At 40.4% G+C, this 21294-nt stretch overlaps 1 protein-coding gene across 2 annotated transcripts in view; it reads left to right on the forward strand.

Annotated features, from left to right (window-relative positions):
* The window catches only part of NOD1 (nucleotide binding oligomerization domain containing 1), a 79805-nt gene that overhangs the window by 8443 nt on the left and 50068 nt on the right, over window positions 1-21294 (forward strand). For both annotated transcript variants that reach the window (XR_015875787.1, XM_088463758.1), the window contains exons 2-4: window positions 6321-6428; window positions 9700-9969; window positions 18717-18891. Coding sequence is in view for 1 of the 2 variants with exons in the window: in XM_088463758.1 (XP_088319884.1) it covers window positions 9793-9969; window positions 18717-18891 (352 nt within the window). In the remaining variant the exon portion in view is untranslated. The remainder of the gene's footprint in view (window positions 1-6320; window positions 6429-9699; window positions 9970-18716; window positions 18892-21294) is intronic.

Genomic DNA, 21294 nt, shown 5'->3' on the forward strand with positions numbered 1-21294 from the left:
GAATTCCTGACTATGGGGCCTATTCATCAACACTAAAATAAAGTTTTTAAGGACATTTTCCTTAAATAATGTTATATTAGTATTGAAGCCACTTATCACAGGAGATAACACTGATATCTCCTTGCTAAGTCCCCCTGTGTTAATTTCCACACTCCCCATACTATATGGAAATTATGGTATTCATTAAATTCCGAAAATTATGTATTTTCGGAATTTGATGGAGTTAATTTTCGCCACTGTGAAGTGGCGAATAGCAGGTAACACTTACCTGTGTCAGCGTGTGCAGGTCCCCCAGCGTCTCCCTCCGGCGCTCTGGTCTCTCCTCTGGCTCCGTCTGCTATGCTGTCATGTGTTCTCCCCAGCAGAGCACAATAAAGTTTAGAAGAAAAAAAACGTGTTTTTTTTTTTTTTTCTAAACAGTGCTGTGTGCTGCTGGGAGACCACATGACAGCATATCAGAAGGAGCCGGAAGCTGCTGCGTGGAAAGGTAAGTGCTGAACGGGGGGGAGGTGAGTGGAGGGGGGAGGGGGGGCAGGTGAACGGAAGGGGGGACACAAACTTACCGCATCTGTAGGCAGTGCTGTGCATGCGCTGGTTTTACAGATGTAACAGCGCATGCGCAGCACTGCTTCCAGCTGCGGTAAGTTAGTGTAGTGAGGGAAAACTATCTATTTCCTTAAAAGCTGTCATCGCAAAAATTACAGCTTTTCGGAATAGATAGTTATAGGGAGGAGGAATGATGAATTCCTCCGGTAATTAGGTAGAACTCCATGCGAGTTCTAAACCTAATTATCTCCTGGGAAACATTAGTTATGATGAATAGGCCCCTATATCCTTCTTGATTCCATTGTGTAAGACAATAGAACGTTACAAATGAGCATGAATACTTTCTATTGTCAGTGTATATTTATCTATGCTATGCAATACTTCTCCTTTAACATGTCTCTCAGGGGTGAAATGTATTTTGAAAATGTTCCCAGCTATTTGTTTAGTGAGTCAGTTATATCTCCTTCTCTAATCATTCAGTTATGTAATAGGTTTTTTCCTGGTAGTAGTTATGACATCTTAATTTCTTCATCAGGAGCTTGCATAGAAAAGGAACTTGTTATGTATGAGCAGAGAGCACGCACAGTACTACTTTTGCCTTTTGTGTATATATACGTTTTGCTATCTGTACCACTCAATCTGCTGCCAAATCAAATGTTTCTTATACCGTACAAGGTGGACAGGAAAAGGGGAAGAAGATTGATTGCACAGGAAAACAGTTAATTCTAATGATCTAATTATAGATTTATTGGATACACGTATCTAGGTATATTTCAAAAACTGGAGGTGCATCCCAGGAGTAAATATTATCAAGGTTTAGAAGAGGAGAGAAAAAAAAAAAAAAAAAGAAGACTCCTATCAGGGCACACTCCTGTGCTGTATTGATGGCTACAAAATTAGTATAGGAGAAATAGGACAAACTGATTACATCTAAGTGAGATCATGATCATATGTGAAATTTACATTAATGTCTCAATTAGCAGACAGACCACCATATATTTACCCATATATCTGAAAATAGATGTATTGATGTTGATGTTAAAACTAAAGTTTATTAAATTCTTAAAATGAAACATAGACACTCGAAATCAACTTATTATACAAAGACAGCATAGACAAATAAGAACATTAATAGTGTATGATACACTATATCTATTAACAGTGATCCACTATATCCAGGTCTATTTGACAGTACTGGAAGTATAGTTATAAATATTTGCTAATGATATACACAATTGAAATCGACAATTCATCGAAATGCCACCCTAAATAGTACACATACGATACTTCACTAATCACAGAATCCATGCATATGGTGCTGGGGGTATAGTTATAAATATATGCACAATTGAAATAGATAATTCATCAAAGTACCACCCTACCTAGTACACATATTAAGATGCAATATTTCAATGATCACAGGAAACATACATATGGTATGTCTAGTGAAAGTAGTCCCTCAGTAATCCACCGGAACCAGTGAAAAAATAATACATAAGATGAGCCCACCACAGCCTTCTAATGTGATATTAGTTAATAAAGGTGTAATGTACTGTTATCTAGGGTAGGATATTCTAAGGTTGAGTGGATCCACCTGTATATTTAGATATACAAATAACATATAAATATAAAAAACATGTATCACAATTGACATACAAATACAAAACTAAAGGCGAAATAATAAACAAATACATACAACATGCAAAAGGTATAATGATACCACAATATTAAAATGCTGAACACCACGGATACCACCTATATATATAATATGGAGGTTATTAGAGGCGTCCCTCTATTCCGATCTGGGAGAGTGCATATGGTACTAAATATTTTCCTGATATAGATACAGGTATAGAGTGGTGTGCTTATATGCCCAGGATCTGCTGTTGCCTGTCTTAGATATTAGAGGACAGGGAATGAGAGTCCCAGGAACTGGCACCAGAAATTAGAAAGCTGCTTCTGCTGTTACAGCCCAGTCTCACCAGTATCCCTGTTGACGTACAGCAGCGCAGGGAATCCAGGCAGCTGGCTATAATGAGAGAGCAGGAAAAAGGTAGAAGGAAGAAAGTACCTGCCAATATTGTCTCCATTCTGTATGATCGTCCGTGGTGCAGGGGTCCAGAGTGCGCACTGTGGAGCCCACCAGCAGGCTGTCTGACACGTGTTTCGCCGGGGCTTTATCAAATACCACTTTAATCATTCCAAAACACTTTATTAAAATTCAAAAATACATAAAACCTTTCTAATTGACATATAACCTGTTATTATCTCATTTATATGGAACAGGATTATTGAACAAATATTTGTCAATTGTGATGACAATCATCCAATGCGAAACGCATTGGAGATTGTCATCACAATTGACAAATATTGATCGCGACTTCATCAGGGGTTCTGTGGCGTCTTTGACTTGCTTGTCTCAAAATGTGTAAGAAACCACCCTTTTAATGACAGCTAATACTGGTTGATTCGTTAGACAGCTCCTGAGTATTTTTAAATCCTTAATTGTAGGAAAATATAAAGTTTGTCAGGTTTGGATCTTCATAGAAACCACCTTTAATCCTCCACCCTTGTGTTCACTCCCAGACTCACAAGGGTGGAGGATTATCCTTTTGTTAAAGAAGCATTAGAGAAGTCTGGGATTTATATATGATCTGTTATACAACAGGAGCAAACAATTAAGGAGATATTTTGTCTCAGTATGAGGATTATACACCTCATTCACATCTAAAGGTGGTTTCTATCAAGATCCAAACCTGACAAACTTTATATGACGAGTATCACACTCGAAAAGTTGGATTAAAGAACATTTGATTTATTGAGACGCTTAGTGTCGCCAGTGATTGATTTTTTTTTTCAAATCTGTATTTATTAAAGTCAAAGAAAACAATAGTACATACTATATAATCAATCAAATGGCCAGATATGGCTTAAACAAGAGACATTTATACAAAGAAAGAAAAGGGGGAAATAGATTGCAAACATTTAAGTTATACCGGTTGAGTATCCCAACGGAGAATATTCCAAAATACAGAATTTTTTGTAGCATGACTGAGATAGTGAAATCTTTTGTTTTTTGATGGTTCAATGTGCACAAACTTTGTTTAGGGCATGGACTTATTAAACATATTGTATAAAATGGCCTTCAGGCTATGTGTATAAGGTGTATATGAAACATAAATGAATTTCATGAAAGTACACAAACTTTGTTTGGTGGCAGTATAAGCAGCATTTTCTGAAGTCTCTTTAAAGCTTAACCAAGGATACCAGGTGGTGGTAAAGTCAGAGGAGTGCAATATTGAAGAGGATGTTAGGTCCTCCATAAGCATATAGTGATCTATTCTCTGGAACCCTCCGAGAGATAGGGGGGCGCCCTGAGGATCTCCAAAAGCACGGTATGGTCGCTCTCGCAGCATTCATCAAATGCCGAAGTAGGGACTTTTTAAACTGATATGGGTATATCCATAATATTAAGAAGCCAAAATTCATGTGTGTTTGGTAATGGGAGACCAGTGATAGTTATAGATAACCTCCGCATTGTGGGCCTGATTCATACCCGCTCGCTAGGAAGCGTTCTCATGCAGACAGCCGATGTTTGCATTCTGCGCATGCGTATGCATCACAGTGCGCGTGCGCGAACCAGTGCGAGCAATCAGGAAGCGTACGCTCGTTGCGCTTAGACTGCCCGGCAGAATGAGTGACAGGTGAAGCCATTTGTAGGTGGTGACAGGGGCTGGCCGCTAGGAATGGGGGAGTGGAGGTGCGAACGCAGGCGTGCCCGAGCGTCTTAACACCGTTTCAGAGGTGTGCATAATTAAAAGGCAGCATCATTGTACATGTTACTTGGCTGAATTGTACACTGAAGTGCTCGCAGTGCTGGCGGTAGGGTATGGTCAACCACAAGTGCTGCGTATGCATCCGATGGTACCGATGATCCAGGATCACAATAAGCATTTTAGATGACTACTAAGTGACCAGAACACGATACATTTGTCCAACAATAGTTTAATTAACAGTGTGATACTTAAATATACAACCTTTGTGTAATTTGTCTGTCTATATATGGTGTTATGTCTTTTATGTACGTAAGTTGAAGATTATGTAATAAACTTTGTTTTACTAGATTATATTAAGTTTGTGCCCCCAGCCAAAAGAGTTTTCTTTTCCTTTCTTTTTTTGATTCCATTGTATCTTAACTCTAGGGGAGCACCGCCAATCATGTATATATAAGTTGATGGCATCAGAATTAGTGACATTTCCAACTACAATTTGAGATTGATCACTCACTGCCACACAACTGTAAACATTTGGCAATACTAATTTGAATTTATCAGCCTGTGCGGGGACACTCTTCTCGTTTCTTGAATTGTTACATACATCTAACCTTCAAGACGTGCTAGGGTGGAGAACTTGTCAACAGCAGCCTGCAGGGAGGTGAAAGCCTGCTAGCTGCGGAATCCACACCTAATCTTTTTGCTATCTCTCTGATGGGTTTGTTTTGATTTGTCAGCCTAATGATGGCTTGCTTCACTGATAGTGACAGCTCTTTGAATCTCATATTGAGAGTCGACAGCAACTGTTTCCAAATGCAAATGTCACACCTAGAATCAACTCCAGACCTTTTACCTGCTTAATTGATAATGAAATAACGAGGGAATAGCCCACACCTGTCCATGAAATAGCTTTTGAGTTGATAGTCCCATTACTTTTGGCCCCTTAAAAAGTGGGAGGCACATATAGAAACCGTTGTAATTCCTACACTGTTCACCTGATTTGGATGTAATTACCCTCAAATTAAATCTGAAAGTCTGCAGTTAAAGCACATCTTGTTTGTTTCGTTCCAAAGCCATTGTGGTGGTGAATAGAGGCCAAAATATGAAAATTCTATCAATGTCCCAATATTTATGCACCTGACTGTATAACAACGCTCCTTATCACAGGTACCCATTACAACTCATTACACTCCGGAAACCATTATATCCTATATGGAGGATATTTATCTGAACACTCAGAATTGAATGGCTTTTTTTAAGGCCAGTGGTGAGCACACCTATATACTTTTATTCGATTTTATTGTAGATCTCTCAGAGGACTATTTTTATATAATTAAAGTAAGTAGCAGATGCCGCAAGACTTTTATAGAGACTATCAACTTGTTTAATATGTGAGATGTTCTAGAACTATGTATATGCGGAATAGATGATATTATTGTCTAAATAAATACTTTTGGATAAGAGAAGTCTTTTTATTGAAACCAAGCAATATACACACATATATATATATATATATATATATATATATATACATATATATATTAGTCTAAATTGGTTACATAAATTGGTACATACACCAGCGCAGTTCCACCTTCTCATTCCAATTTTCCTATAGTAGTTATAGTGTCAGTATAACAACTGACACATGGACTAGCTGCAGTATTTTTTTATTTTAATTGAAGTACTTTTTACATTTATTTGCCTACCAGTCGCCAAGATAAATAGCTATTAGTACATCTAGTAGCTAAATTCTCTTTTTATTGTGTGGTATGACACAGCAGCCAACCTCAGCACCACGACGGTCCTCGTTTTGCCTCGTGACTCTGGTGGATGAGTTGGAGGTATGCAGTGTGAAGTGAGTGGGTGGTATGAAGAACATGAGCATGATTTGGGATCCTGGTTGGTATTTATGTGAAAAGGCATTTTGGGGCTAAAACTTCACTGTCAGGATTTTTGTTTTAGAGTAAAATTATTCAAGGTTATGTTTGCTCTTTTCATCAGATATATTCTATTGGAAACATGTAAAAACTTTGAAGGCATACAGATGGAGCAGGGTTATTTGAAACAAACATTGTGACGTGGAGAGGAGGATCCATCCAATTACATACAGTGAGTACGATGAACATGAGTGGACCTGGTACAAAGTATGAATTGTACCAGATTGTGCTGTTTACTTATATTAACCTTGACCTATTAATACTTAGTATTGTTTGTATTTTAATAAAGCAATGAATCTATTAACTTTTTACCTAAATCTATTAAGATTTACTTTTTTTAGACAGGAGAAAACACTCACTTTGCACAAAATAGTTAAGGCTTCACAGGTTAGAAATAATGTAGATTTTTGTAAAGGGTCACTAATGGAAACTCCGCGCTATGATTTGTGCAGCAGCTCAATAATAAAGATATAACTATATATAAAAAATGAGCTCTATATGTAATCTGTGTTATAAATTGGTGACTATGTGTAGTCAGTATTATAAATTAGTGGAACCTGTAAAAGAAAAAATAAGTTATACTTATGTTTATTGCTCCTTTGTGGAGATTTAATTATGGGGGGTCCCGTTCCAAAGTCGCTATGTCTTAAAATGAAAAAGAGCTAGCTTTCCATTCCTTACCCTTCCTAAGGACTCAGAATCCACCTCCTTCTCTCCAGAGAGTTAGTCGGGGCTTCGGTAGGGAACTAGTTGCTCGAGCCTGGCCCTGGCTCTCGCGTGAGCCGCTGGCGTCTGGCTGTAAACAGCCGGAATTGATGTCGTCAGCGGAATTTCGGCAGGCAGGGTGAACGGCCATGCAGCCGGGGTATCCAGTGTTCGGGGAATGCCACCAATTGCCTCCAATGCGCTTCGTGTGCTTGCGCACTTTTTCAAGGATGGTATGGTTGTCACAAAAGTGTCTTTAAATACACAGAAAACTTTATTAAACTTGTTTAAAAAAATTTAACTTCCTCCTGGAAGTGTGTTAAAAAAGGAGGTATCCATGTGCTTCTCCTCCATGTTAGAATAGGTGATTCATTCAACATTAGATTCGATAAATAAAATTCCGGTTTTGCAATAAATCTAATTTTGTAAGGTGCCACATAATGATTAAAATTATAATTAATATGTTATCTGTTAAAATATGCATGATTAAAAAATTAAGTATTAAAATGTTAATTTGTATATAAAAGGGAACTGATTTTCTAAAATAATTACAGAAATAATTTTTAGATGAAAGCATTCAGTTCTATGTCTATATTCAATCCGTATGGTTGTAGGGTTGGTAGTTCATAAATCCACTATGTTTCTGTTCTTCTTAAAGTATTTACAATATTTCCGCCTCTCCAATTGCGGGGAAGTTTTTGGATAATTATGAACTTTAGGCCTTCTGGGTCTTTATTATGTGTTTCGAAAAAATGGTTGGAAAGGCTATGTGTCTTTAAGCCTCTTTTTATATTGTATATATGTTCTGCCAATGTGACCTTCATCTTTCTTTTGGTTTGCAGTCCACAAGGGCAGTCTAATAGATATAGCACTTCTTCGCTCTCACAACTTGTGAATTCTTTAGTTATATATGTATTTCCCATGCTTTTGGATATGAAGTTTTGTGCCGGCTTTGTAGTCGATATTCTCTGATTTTTACATGCTGCACAATTAAGTCAATAGTGATGTCCTTTTCTTGTTGAAATTTGGGGTTTGTATTCCAAAGGGATGAAGCTCTTGACTAATTCCTGTTTCATATTCTTTGCTTTTTTGTAAATGACCCATGGATTTTCTGGAATTGAAGTATTTAGATCCTCATCTAGTTTCAGAATATGCCAATGTTTTCGTACCATGTTTTCTATAGCGGTAGTATTACTATTAAAATTGGTTATAAATAGCAAGTCCAAGTTTTTATTATTTTTTTCTTTGTACATAATTAGTTCTTTTCTTTGCAGCTGTTGTACCTTTTCCAACTGTAATTCTAGATCCTTCTGTTTGTATCCCTTACTGATGAAGATATTTTTACATTTTTCGCTTTGATTTTATAGACGTCTTCTTCTGTACAATTGCACTTAATTCTTCTAAATTGGCCCACAGGTATATTCCTGATCCAGTTTCTATGATGGTTGCTTGATACTGGCAATGTATTATTTCGTTAACTTCTTTGATATGGGTTCAGGAATGAAGTTTATTGTAATTTATATAGATTTCCAGATCCAGGAATGTTACATTCTCTTTGCTTTTACCGTTGTAAATTTCAAATTGATATTATTTTTGTTTATATATCCCTTAAATCCTTGTAGGTCTTTCTCTGGGCCGTCCCATACAAAGAAGACGTCATCGATGTATCTTTTCCAACAGACAATATTTCTCTTGTATTTGTTGTTTTTCCAGATGCAATAGTTTTCCCATTTTGATACGAACAAGTTTCATAACTGGGTCGCAAAGATGTTCCCATTGCTGTCCCCCTTTTTTGGAGGTAGAATCTTCCATCGTACCAAAAATAATTGTGTGTTAGTTGAAGATTATGATGCATTGCATGTATCACTTTAATGTTTCGTTTGGAAAGCCAATTGACTAAGGTTAACCATTTGGATATCTGGTATCAGGAATGGGTCTGTAATACCGGCTGTCAGGATGCCTCCTGTTAGAATATCAACAGCAGCATCCCGATGGTTGGTATCCCAACGGGTCGGGTAAGTATACTTACCTTCCCCCTTCCCCCCCTAACACTCCCTTCTTGTAGCCTAACCCTAACACACCCCGCACCGTAACCTCAAGCCTCCCCGTTACTGCGTAAACCTAACCCCCACTTCGTGCCTAAACCTAACCCTCCCCCCTTAGTGCCTAACCCTAACCCCCCCCAGAGGTGCCTAACCCTAACCTTCCCCCTAGGGGTGCCTAACCCTAAACTTCCCTCCCCAAAACCTAACCCCATCCCCGCTACACTCCCTAAACTTAACCTTCCCCCCCGCGCGGCTAACGCTAAGGATGCCCCAGACTTACCTTGTTCGGGCTGGCGTACTTTGGCATTCCGGCGTCGGTATTAAGATGGGCATCGCTATTTTGATGCCTATCTTAAGTCCCTTGTTGGGATTTCACGGTAAATATTGAGACCGGCGGCATCGCTGCCGTCGGTCTCATAACTCCATCCCGTGGTATCAATCCTGCCACATTCCACAGTACAGAGACAGACACAGTTTTAAAATGTATTGTATAAACTCATTTTTAAATCTTAAAGTAATACACATTAAATGCATAACAGAGTTCATTCTATTTTATATACATAAATGCATTTTAAATTAAAATGGTAGTTTAAGGGGAAGTGAAAAGTTCATGGGATGCCAATGCATTAGAAGCACTTGTCGCACCCATTTTACTGCATGACAATTATTGTCAATTCTTTTTTTTTTTTTTAGTTCTACACAGTGGTTGAAAGTTTTGCAAGAAACCCTCATTGTCAGTCCTACAGTCATACCAATATGTGGAAATTGTGATGTTCTACCAGAATCATGGAACTACAGCAGCCCAGACAACAGTCGTATGTTCAGTTAATTAAAACAAGTCGAGAAACATTGGTTAATCTAATTAGAAACATCCAGTGTTTACTGGATAATTTAACTACCAATGATTACTTTTCCACTGAAGATGCTGAAATTGTTCTACAGTTTCCAACACGGGCAGACAGGGTAAGCCAAGTGACTCATTTATTTCTATGTGGCTGCAGTATAATAATGTTACTAGTTTGTCATTTTGGTTATTTAACTTTAAAATTGCAGGGTAGCTTCTCTTACAGTCCTGGTATTTAAAATATCAAACTTTGGTTTCTCTGCAAACACGGAGGGAGAGATGTATCACACCTTTGAGAGAGATTAAGTTGAGAACTTGCCCATAGAAAAAGCTTCTTTAATTTTTTAGACTGTGCTAAATAAATGATAGCGTGAAGCTAATTGGTTGTTATGTGTAACTTTCTCTCTCAAAAGTTTGATACATCTTGAGTGTATGGGGGGAGATGTATCAAACCTTGAGAGAGATAAAGTACCAACCAATCAGCTCCTGACATTTTTTAAACACAGTCTGTAACATGGCAGTTAGGAGGGTATTCTTTGTTACTTTGGAGCTCGTTCCGACCCTCTCGCTAGATGCGTTCGCTCGCCCGATGCGTATGCAAATTCGGCCAAGTGACGGCAAGGAAGGCATAAGGACGCCCACTATGTCTTGGTGTGCGATCACCCTGGGTATGCAGACGCCCACCAGCCTGTCTTTCAGACGTCCACTTGCGCACGTCATCTCCAGGAAGTGTATGCAAACATCGGTACATTGGGTACCATCGGAAGCGAACACATCGCTTGAGGTTGACTACAACCTACTGCAAGCACTGCGAGCACTTCAGTGTAAAATTCAACCAGGTGATGTGTACTATGACGCTGCCTCTTAATTATGCACACCTCTGAAACAGCGTTGGGACTCTCAGGCACACCTGCGTTCGCACCTCCACTCCCCCGTTTCTAGTGGCCTGTCCCTGTAACCACCCACAAACGGCCTCTCCTGTCATTAATTTTACAGGGCAGTCTATACGCGGCGAGCGTACACTTCCCGATCGCTCGCACAATGCAAACCATCGGCAGCTACGATCGAATGCATCCTAGCGAGAGGGTCTGAATCAGCTATTTTATATCTCTCCAAACTTTGATACATCGGTCCCTTTGTGTTTTTGTCATGATGTAGAATATGATGAATAAGTATGGGAGATCACAAATGTGTTTGGAGGCTGTAGATGTGTGTTATGCCGGAACTCTCTGGAAGTAACATCACTGAGACTGGTTGGAAGTGTCATACTATAGTTCACACCAACTGTCATTAAATTTCAATGCGATGGCCTAATTTTTTTTTTTTAGATGATTTTATTGGATTTTCCAGGGTACAATAAACAAGACACAACTACATAATAAATGGCATAGAAGAGTCAAAAGACACAAAATGGCAAAATTTTCCATGCCACATGAGAAAAAAACACAAACACAGATAAGCTTCGCAAATATGTATCGAAACAAACCCCCATTACTTTATATGTGATAAGAAATATCACTATCAGAAAAGAAGAGAAGGAAAGAAAGACAAAGGGAAACAAAGGGAGGGGGAGCGAGGAAGTGCTAGTGAGGAACAATAAGGGGGATAAGGGGTAGGAAGGGAAGAGTTGGCATGGGGAGTCACCTCCAAGAAGCCATCCTAGGCTAAGGATGCGTCTCCTGATAGGCTAACCAAGGAGCTCAAGTCTCCTAAAACTTAGTAACATTTTCATGGATTTGGCTAAATTATATGTATGCCAGAGCGAGGCCTGCAGGGCAGCCATGGACGGGGGGTCCAGTTTTTTCCAAGATGATGCAATCGCACTATTAGCGACATTGAGAATGTGTCTAATAAGAGATTGGGTGAGTTTATCACAACTATTGACAGGTCGTGGGAGAAGGGAAAGGATAAGCACGGGGGAATGGAAACATTTGTGACCTGTCGAATCAACCCATGCACTTTCTCCCAATAGCCTTTCATTTTAGGGCAATGCCACCAAATCTGAGCCAGAGACCCCTCATCTCCACAACCCCTCCAGCACCTATCTGAGGACTGAGGGAAAATAGCCCGAATTCGTGTAGGGACCAGATACCACCTATACATTCTCTTGTATGTGTTTTCCTTGATTCTGACACATATGGAAGACTTCGCCGTCAGCTCGCGAATTTTGATCCATTCTTTAGGATCCAAGGACACTCCTATGTCTCTTTCCCAGGCCAGTTCATGCTGCTCCTTTAAGGGCTGGTTATGACCTAAAAGAAGGTTATAGAAAGTGGAGATAAGCCCTTTAGAGCCGGAGCGGAGTAAGCAGAGGGACTCCAGAAGAGAATAAGAAGGGTGAGGCCCTGAACCAATTACTGTGGTAAAAAGATGACACATCTGGAGATATTGGAAGAAGTATCTTGCTGGTATTCCTAACCTGTCTTGTAGATTGGAGAACTCAGGAAACGGGCAAACAGGAGCAATATCTCAAAAATGTAATATAATTTGCCATCCAAGGAGAGAAAGATTTAGGATCCAATCCAGGCACAAAGTCCCTATTATTCCATAATGGAGTCATAGCGCGGCGAAGGCAAATGTCCTATTGCAGTAGTCCCAAATAGACAAAGAGAAGCGAAGAGTTGGGGGAATGGAAAGGGAGGGTGGCCTAAACTTGTGATCCATCCAGAAGAGAGTGTAAGGGGAATAAAAGGTAAGTAGCTGAGCTTCTAGGTCCACCCAACCCCTAGTGCAGGAGGCAGCATGTGCCAGGATGGCCTGAGTTAAGTGGACAGCCAAATAGTATTTGTGGAAGTTTGGTAAACCCAAACCCCTCTCCTTACTACGGTGACATAAGATACGAAAACGGACTCTAGGTTTACGGCCCGCCCAGACAAACCTGGAGACCATCCGCTGCAAGGTAGCTAGAAAAATTGAGGGGACTGTGACTGGGAGTGTCTGAAACAGGTACAGAAATCTCGGAAGCACATTCACTTTGATGGCGTTTACCCGCCCAATCCAAGAAATAAAATGAGCTCTCCAAGTGTTCAGATCTCGGTGGATCCTATCTAAGAGAGGTCTAAAGTTGGCAGCAAATAACTTATCGTAAGTGTTGGTGAGGTGGACACCGAGATATTTTATAGATCGGGAACATCATCGAAAGGAATAGGAGCTACGCAAACGAGAGATAGTCATGGGGTCCAAGAGTATAGGTAACACTTCCGTTTTATCTTGATTTATTTTAAAATTTGACAGGCAACTGTAGGAATGGATTTCTTCAAAGACTGCAGGGAGAGAAGAAACGGGGTGGGTCAAGGTGAGAAGGACATCGTCCGAATAGAGAGCCACTTTATGGTGAGACTGATCCACTGTAATGACCGTGATTGCAGGATTGTTGTGAATGCTTGCTGGTAGGGTCTCCATGATCAAAGCAAAGAGGAGCGGCGACAGAGGACAACCCTGACGGGTGTCTTTCAAAATGCTGAAAGGAGAAGAAGGAAAGCCGTTGGCCAGGACCAAAGCAGATGGATTAAAATATAGAGAGGGAACACCGTTTATAAAGTTACCTCTGAAACCAAATGCATGCAGAGTGGATCTCAAGATGGTCCAATCAACCCTATCAAAGGCCTTCTCAGCATCCAAGGCCACCACCAGTGCAGAAACCGACTCCGTATTAGCAAAATTAATGAGGTTGATGACCTTCCGGGTATTATCGAAGGCCTATCGGCCGGGAATAAATCCCACTTGATCACGGTGGACCAGGGAGGGAATAACATGAGCGAGACGAGAAGCCAGGAGCTTAGCGAAAATTTTCAGATCAACATTCAGAAGGGATGCGATGGCCTAATTTTTATCAGCAGTCCATGTTATTTTAAAGATGGCACTTTTGTGTGTTGGAGCTTTACTTACGACAGGCAATGTGCGCCTAGGAATCTGTGAAACATGAAGGTGCAATAAATCAATAAACTTGCTCACTTCAAGATGAAATCTAATTTTGCCATTGCTTCATAACTCCTACCATGGGCAGATGCAAACTTCTAAGTCACAAACACCTCTATCTTGCTATTTAAATATACTATATTTGGTGGAACTCCATTTGCACATGCACAAAGCAATGCACATAGCACTACCATTGAGCACACAAGAAACAAGCAGATGTGCTTGGAGAAAAATTTCAGTCCCTGCCTCCACAATTCATGTGTTTTCCAGCTCTCAAATCTACTTTAAATTAAACTCCTCCAACATAATGAAATTTGGCCATGCTAAATTTGTCTGGGAACACCCTAATCCACAAAGTTCTTCCCATTGCAAGATGCAAAATTTAGAATTCTCACAGATGTGGTACCATGGACTGAAATCCATTTACTTTGCTGTAAAACTGGTTCCGTTTGTGTAACTATGCTTTTCTGTATGCTAGACCAATATAAATGAGCTACATATAGGATTTTGTCATTTAAAGTAGAAGGGTGATTCAATAAATAAGGTAACAAGACCTCTCATTGTGTAAATTTATTCAACTCGTACATATACACTACCCTTCAAAAGATTGGGGTCACTTAGAAATGTACTTACTTTTGAAAGAAAAGCACTGTTTTTTTGAATGAAGATAACATTAAATTAATCAGGAATGCACTCTATACATTGGTTAATGTGGTAAATGACTATACTAGCTGCAAACGTGTGGTTTTTAAAGGAATATCTACATTGGTGTATATAGGCCCATTTCCAGCAACCATCACTCCAGTGTTCTAATGGTACATTGTGTTTGCTAAGCGCGTTAGAAGACTAATGGATGATTAGAAAACCCTTGAAAACCCTTGTGCAATTATGTTAGCACAGCTGAAATCGGGTTTGCTCGTTAGAGAAGCTATAAAACTGGCCTTCTTTTGAGCTAGTTGAGTATCACATTTGTGGGTTCGATTATACTCTCCAAATGGCCAGAAAAAGAGAAATTTCATGTGAAACTCGACAGTCTATTCTTGTTCTTAGAAATGAAGGCTATTCCATGCGAGAACATTTCCTACAACGGTGTGTACTACTTCCTTCAGAAAACAGCACAAACAGGTTCTAATCAGAGTAGAAAGAGAAGTCGAAGGACCCGGTGCACAACTGTGCAAGAAGACAAGTACATTAGGTCTCAAGTTTGAGAAGTAGATGCCTTACAAGTCCTCAACTGGCAGCTTCATTAAATGGCACCCGCAAAACGCCAGTGTCAACATCTACAGTGAAGAGGCGACTCTGGGATGCTGGCCTTCTAGGCAGAGTGGCAAAGAAAAAGCCATATCTGACACTGGCCAATAAAAGGAAAAGATTAATATGGGCAAAAGAACACAGACATTGGACAGAGGAAGATGGAAAAAAGTGTTATGGACAGACAAATCGAAGTTTGAGTGGTTTGGATCACACATAAGAACATTTGTGAGGCGCAGAACAAGTGAAAAGATGCTGGAAGAGTGCCTGACGCCATCTGTCAAGCATGGTGGAGATAATGTTATGGTCTGGGGCTGCTTTGGTGCTGGAAAAGTGGGATATTTGTACAAGGTAAAAGGGATTTTGAATAAGGAAGGCTATCACTCCATTTTGCAACGCCATGCCATACCCTGTGGACAGCGCTTGATTGAAGCCAATTTCCACCTCCAACAGGACAATGACCCAAAGCACACCTCCAAATTATGCAAGAACTATTTAGGGAAGAAGCAGGCAGCTGGTATTCTGTCTGTAATGGTGTGGCCAGCGCAGTCACCAGATCTGAACCCCACTGAGCTGTTGTGGGAGCAGCTTGACCGTATGGTACGCAAGAAGTGCCCATCAAGCCAATCCAATTTGTGGGAGGTGCTTCAGGAAGCATGGAGTGAAATTCTTCAGACTACCTCAACAAATTGCAGGCACAAAAACAGACAAATCTCAGGTGCACAACGCCAAATTATTAATAATATATAAATGCAATACAATTTTGCAATCAATAGAGGTTTTTAGCATAATCTTGGCCAAGGTTATGGGCCTACCCACCATATCCAGGTAACCTCTGTAGGGTAGGTCCCTAACATACTACTATTCAAATCCAGAGCGCAGGACACCCCCAAACTAGCCCAGCTAAGCCACCCCAGGGCACTGCCATAGTAAGAAAAGTGCAGTGTGAAAGAGATAGTTAGGAGCAGCTACTGCTGCATATAAAGAATGAAAATAAAAATTGAGGTACATATATAATAAACAAAAAGTGAAGGGTTAAAATGTGTTATAAAAGAAAAATGTGTTATAATGCGGTGCCCTGAAACAGATCAACAAAGGCAATCCAGGGGGACCCACGCCCCAAAAATGAACCAAAGTTGCACTACAGTATATAAAACTTGTAGGACTTACCTAGAATTGTGCCTATTACTTGTGTGCATATTCATTACAAGACTCCATGCTTTTAAACCAATAAGGTAGGGGTGCTAATCCAGACTGAGGGCGTCTCCTTTCCCTCAGGTGTGCAATAAAGCACATTAAATAGAGTATATGGGAAAGATTTCTGGACTGCACACCCTGAATATATATATAATGGGAGGTGCTACCTGATGAGACAAATTGCAGGCACAAAAACAGACAAATCTCAGGTGCACAACTCCAAATTATTAATAATATATAAATGCAATACAATTTTGCAATCAATAGAGGTTTTTAGCATAATCTTGGCCAAGGTTATGGGCCTACCCACCATATCCAGGTAACCTCTGTAGGGTAGGTCCCTAACATACTACAATTCAAATCCAGAGCGCAGGACACCCCCAAACTAGCCCAGCTAAGCCACCCCAGGGCACCACCATAGTAAGAAAAGTGCAGTGTGAAAGAGATAGTTAGGAGCAGCTACTGCTGCATATAAAGAATGAAAATAAAAAGTGAGGTACATATATAATAAACAAACAGTGAAGGGTTAAAATGTGTTATAAAAGAAAAATGTGTTATAATGCGGTGACCTGAAACAGATCAACAAAGGCAATCCAGGGGGACCCACGCCCCAAAAATGAACCAAAGTTGCACTACAGTATATAAAACTTGTAGGACTTACCTAGAATTGTGCCTATTACTTGTGTGCATATTCATTACAAGACTCCATGCTTTTAAACCAATAAGGTAGGGGTGCTAATCCAGACTGAGGGCGTCTCCTTCCCTCAGGTGTGCAATAAAGCACATTAAATAGAGTATATGGGAAAGATTTCTGGACTGCACACCCTGAATATATATATAATGGGAGGTTCTAACTATCTCTTTCACACTGCACTTTTCTTACTATGGCGGTGCCCTGGGGTGGCTTAGCTGGGCTAGTTTGGGGGTGTCCTGCGCTCTCGATTTGAATCGTAGTATGTTAGGGACCTACCCTACAGAGGTTACCTGGATATGGTGGGTAGGCCCATAACCTTGGCCAAGATTATGCTAAAAACCTCTATTGATTGCAAAATTGTATTGCATTTATATATTATTAATAATTTGGAGTTGTGCACCTGAGATTTGTCTGTTTTTGTGCCTGCAATTTGTCTCATCAGGTAGCACCTCCCATTATATATATATTCAGGGTGTGCAGTCCAGAAATCTTTCCCATACCTTAACAAATTAACAGCTAGAATGCCAAAGGTCTGCAATGCTGTAATTTCTGCAAAAGGAACATTCTTTGACGACAGCAAAGTTTGAAGGACAAAATTATTATTTGAAAGAAAAATCATTATTTCTAACCTTGCCAATGTCTTGACTATATGTTCTATTCATTTTGCAACTAATTTGATAAATAAAAGTCAGTTTTCATGTAAAACACGAAATTGTCTGGGTGACCCCAAACTTTTGAACGGTAGTGTATGTATAATATAACATGGCCTTGGTACAAATTATTTTTCAACATAGTCCCCATACTTGTCTAAGCAGTTGTTACAATGGTACACTAAGGTATCTATCCCAGTATTAAAGAAATCAGTGTCAAGCACCTGAAGCCAGGACATGCTTGCTGAACTTCACCGTTGGTTGTGAATCGCCTTCCACCCACGTGCTTTTTCTATCGTCCAAAGAGAGGGAAATCTCTCGGTGCCAGGTGAGGACAGTAGGGAGGATGGTCCAGTACCTCCCAATGGTAGCGCCATAACAACTCACAGGTGCGGTTGGCTGACTGTGGCCTGGCGTTATTGTGCAGCTGTACGATGCCTGTTTGCAGCAACCCAGGTCGTTTTCGATTAACTGCCCTCGGCAAACAACTCATGTTTGATTGTACGCTGCTAGAACTGCAGTCCCTCCTCATGGTAACGCAAGTGTACAAGAGACATTCTCATCTATTGGTTTTGTGAACTTCTTCTGTGAGTTGCTTCGGTACCCAACATGAACACTTTTTACTACACCCCTTGTGCACAGTACCCACTGAGATGTTCAGTTCGTCAGCAATATCACTAACTCAAATGCGTAGTTCTCCTGAATCAGACCTTCAATGCACCACAAATTGTCATCTGTGGTGGACGTGCTTGGCCGGCCGGATCGCTGCTCATCTTGAAAGTCTATCCTGCCGTTATGAAAGGCAGTGCACCAAACCCAAACTTGTTTCCATGACATGACGTTATCACCGTACACCTTGACAAGTTGGCGATGAATTCAATCTGCTGATTTGCCCATTTTATGCAAAAATCTGATCACACAACGCACATCAATGCTTGACCATGTTGGCGCCAGCCCCGCTATCTTGCACCTGATGTTGGGAGCGAATGACTGATATGAGGCTCAGTCTAATGGCCGAGATCTCCCTGCTCTGGCCTGGTGGGAAATTAGAATGAAACAGAGAACATTACACGTGTAAGAGATCTTTTTACCTTACTTATTGATTCACCCTCTTGGAACGTAATAAAAAAAATGGCGCATTTTCCCATTTTTACAGATTCGTCAGATCCTCGATCTGGTGGAGAGTAAAGGAGAGGAGGTAGCTGAGTGTTTCATATATATTCTGCAGAAAGTGCCTGAAGCTTATTTTGATCTGAACTCTTGGCTAAAAGATATTGATTTTCAAGCTTCAGAACAAGTGAATAGTTTACATATTACAAACAATGACGCTGGTATGTATAACTTATTATTTAAGTTTCTTATATGTACTGCATGCTTCATAGGACCCTAAAACTGGACTCTGATTTATTATTATTTGTTTTAATCAAATCAGTTCAACAAAGTTGTACAAGAAAGAAATTAGTTGCAGTTTGTTTGCTTTTATATTGTTATAATTTTTTACTGACAAAGGAATGTATTAACCAGTTTTAAGTATAATCTCAGTATGACATTGTGAAGGTCTAGTTCATTGTTACACATTGTTAATTCACTGTTTTAATGCACTGCTAGAATGAATTGGCATTTACAGCACAATGGCAGGTAAATGCCATGATATGAGGTGGGGAATGGAGACGAGCATTAAGTCACGAATTACATGTTCAAGAAGCAGGGTCCCTATTTCAGTGACACCAGTATTTTGTACCTGTGATTCACTGACGATTCACCGGGTTGCTAGCTGTTGTGTCTGGGCATTGCAGGCATTCTTTTTATTTTTCTCCTCTGTCTTCCCCCACCTTTCCGTCTCCCTCCCCATTTATATCTCGCATCTCAGTCTCTGTCTCTCTTTCATCTCTGCCCTATCTGTCGCTCTCTCATTCTTCTTCTCTCTCTTCCCCCCATCTCTGTCCCTACTGACCCCTCCACCCCCCCACTTGTGCCACTTGTGCACTGTTTTCACGTACTAACGGGGGAACAGTCCAGTGCATCTAAATAGCGCTGGGGAGAAGTAAAGCTGTATGTCCAGGAGTCTGTGGGAAGTTAGTGGGTTAGGGCCTCCCTCCACAGACATTGGGGTCTATTTACTAAGCCTTGGATGGAAATAAAGTGAACGGAGTTAAAGTCCCAACCAATCAGCTCCTAACTGTTATGTAACAAACACAGCTTGTGACATGGCAGTTAGTAGCTGATTGGTTGGGACTTTTGGGTCTGTTCACTAAGCCTTGGAGAGTGATTAAGTGGGCGGAGATAAAGTACCAACCAGTCAGCTCCTAACACTCACTCTACAGGCTGTGTTTGAAAAATTACAGTTGGGAGCTGATTGGTTGGTACTTTATCTCTCTCCAAAGCTTAGTGAATAGACCCTTTTATCTCCGTTCACTTTATCTCCCTCCAAGACTTAGTAAATAGACCCCATTGTTGCTGATACAGGAACATTTCTGTTTAAATGATGGTGTTTGTTATCTATAGATTTGTTAAATAAATGTATCTATAGTTTTTTATGTTGAAATTCCAGCAAGCATGTCATATAATGTATAATGTAGCTTCCATAACTGTAGTCAATGGGCCTGATTCAGCAAGGAACGCAGTTGCTTATACGCACGCAATCGGCTGATTAATTTGCACTGCGCATGCATATGCATCACAGTGCGCGTGCGTGAACCAGACGCTGCGGTCAGCACTGCGATCGCAGAGGCTACGCAGACCCATGGCAGAGTGATTGACAGGAAGTGCCGTTTGTGGGTGGTGACGGGGGGGTAGTGAGGTGAACGCAGGCGTGCCAGTGCATTTCAACGGCGTTGCATGGGCGTGCATAAGTTAGCCACTTTCATACCAGACGCAGCCTGAGGACTCATTACGTGCGTTAAAGTAAGCAATTCCTGAGTGAGGTCTGACCTGCCTTAACTGTGTGTATGGGTCCGAAGTTACTCGATGGTACCTATTGATTAGCTATGTTGTCAAAGTATACGGATGTGAGTAAGGGGAAGTGGGCGTCTTTATGTTAGGCTGCGATCGCAATGCGAATGCAAACATTTACATACCACCATATGAACAAAGATGAAAGGAGGTGCACAATAGTGAAGTATATAAAAGTAATAAACTTTACTAAAACTTATTAAAAACACTCACATAGGCAACGTGTGATACATTGCAATATCACAAATCAAGCATTGCCGGACTTTTCGCCGTCATCGCTGGATTCCAGGTCGAAAAAGTATCGTGCTCGTCCCCGCGATTACCCGTATTCAATTTGAAATCAGCAAAAACGGGACCCAGCGAAAAGTAAATCAGCGAAAAGTCCTGTCAGTTTTGGGGCAATCAGCCTGACAAACCCCAATAGATGCTCTGATATGGGGGTTCACTATGGGTACCCCCGAATATCCCTTCTAAAGGTATTTGGGGTCTTTAAATGGTCTCAATAGGTGCTATTTAGCACCTTTGGTGAAGTGGCAAAGACTAGCATTTAGCAACTTTATTTTGGAAAAACAAGTAGTCCCATCAAATTTGGGGTACAGTACTTGAAAATGGGTATTAGCATATTTTAAAGTGGCTAATGTGAATTTTAAAAAATCATGAAAAATCCACCTGCCACAACCACCTGCAATAAAAAAAAAACACCTTGGGCATACTTGGAGACCACCCCTGAGTCTATTTCGCTAGTTTAGAAGTTTGTCCCCCATTTTTTTTTTTCGTCCCCA

This window comes from Taudactylus pleione, unplaced genomic scaffold (genome assembly GCF_031769625.1).
Source record: "Taudactylus pleione unplaced genomic scaffold, aTauple2 ptg000053l, whole genome shotgun sequence".
Classification (NCBI taxonomy): domain Eukaryota; kingdom Metazoa; phylum Chordata; class Amphibia; order Anura; family Myobatrachidae; genus Taudactylus; species Taudactylus pleione.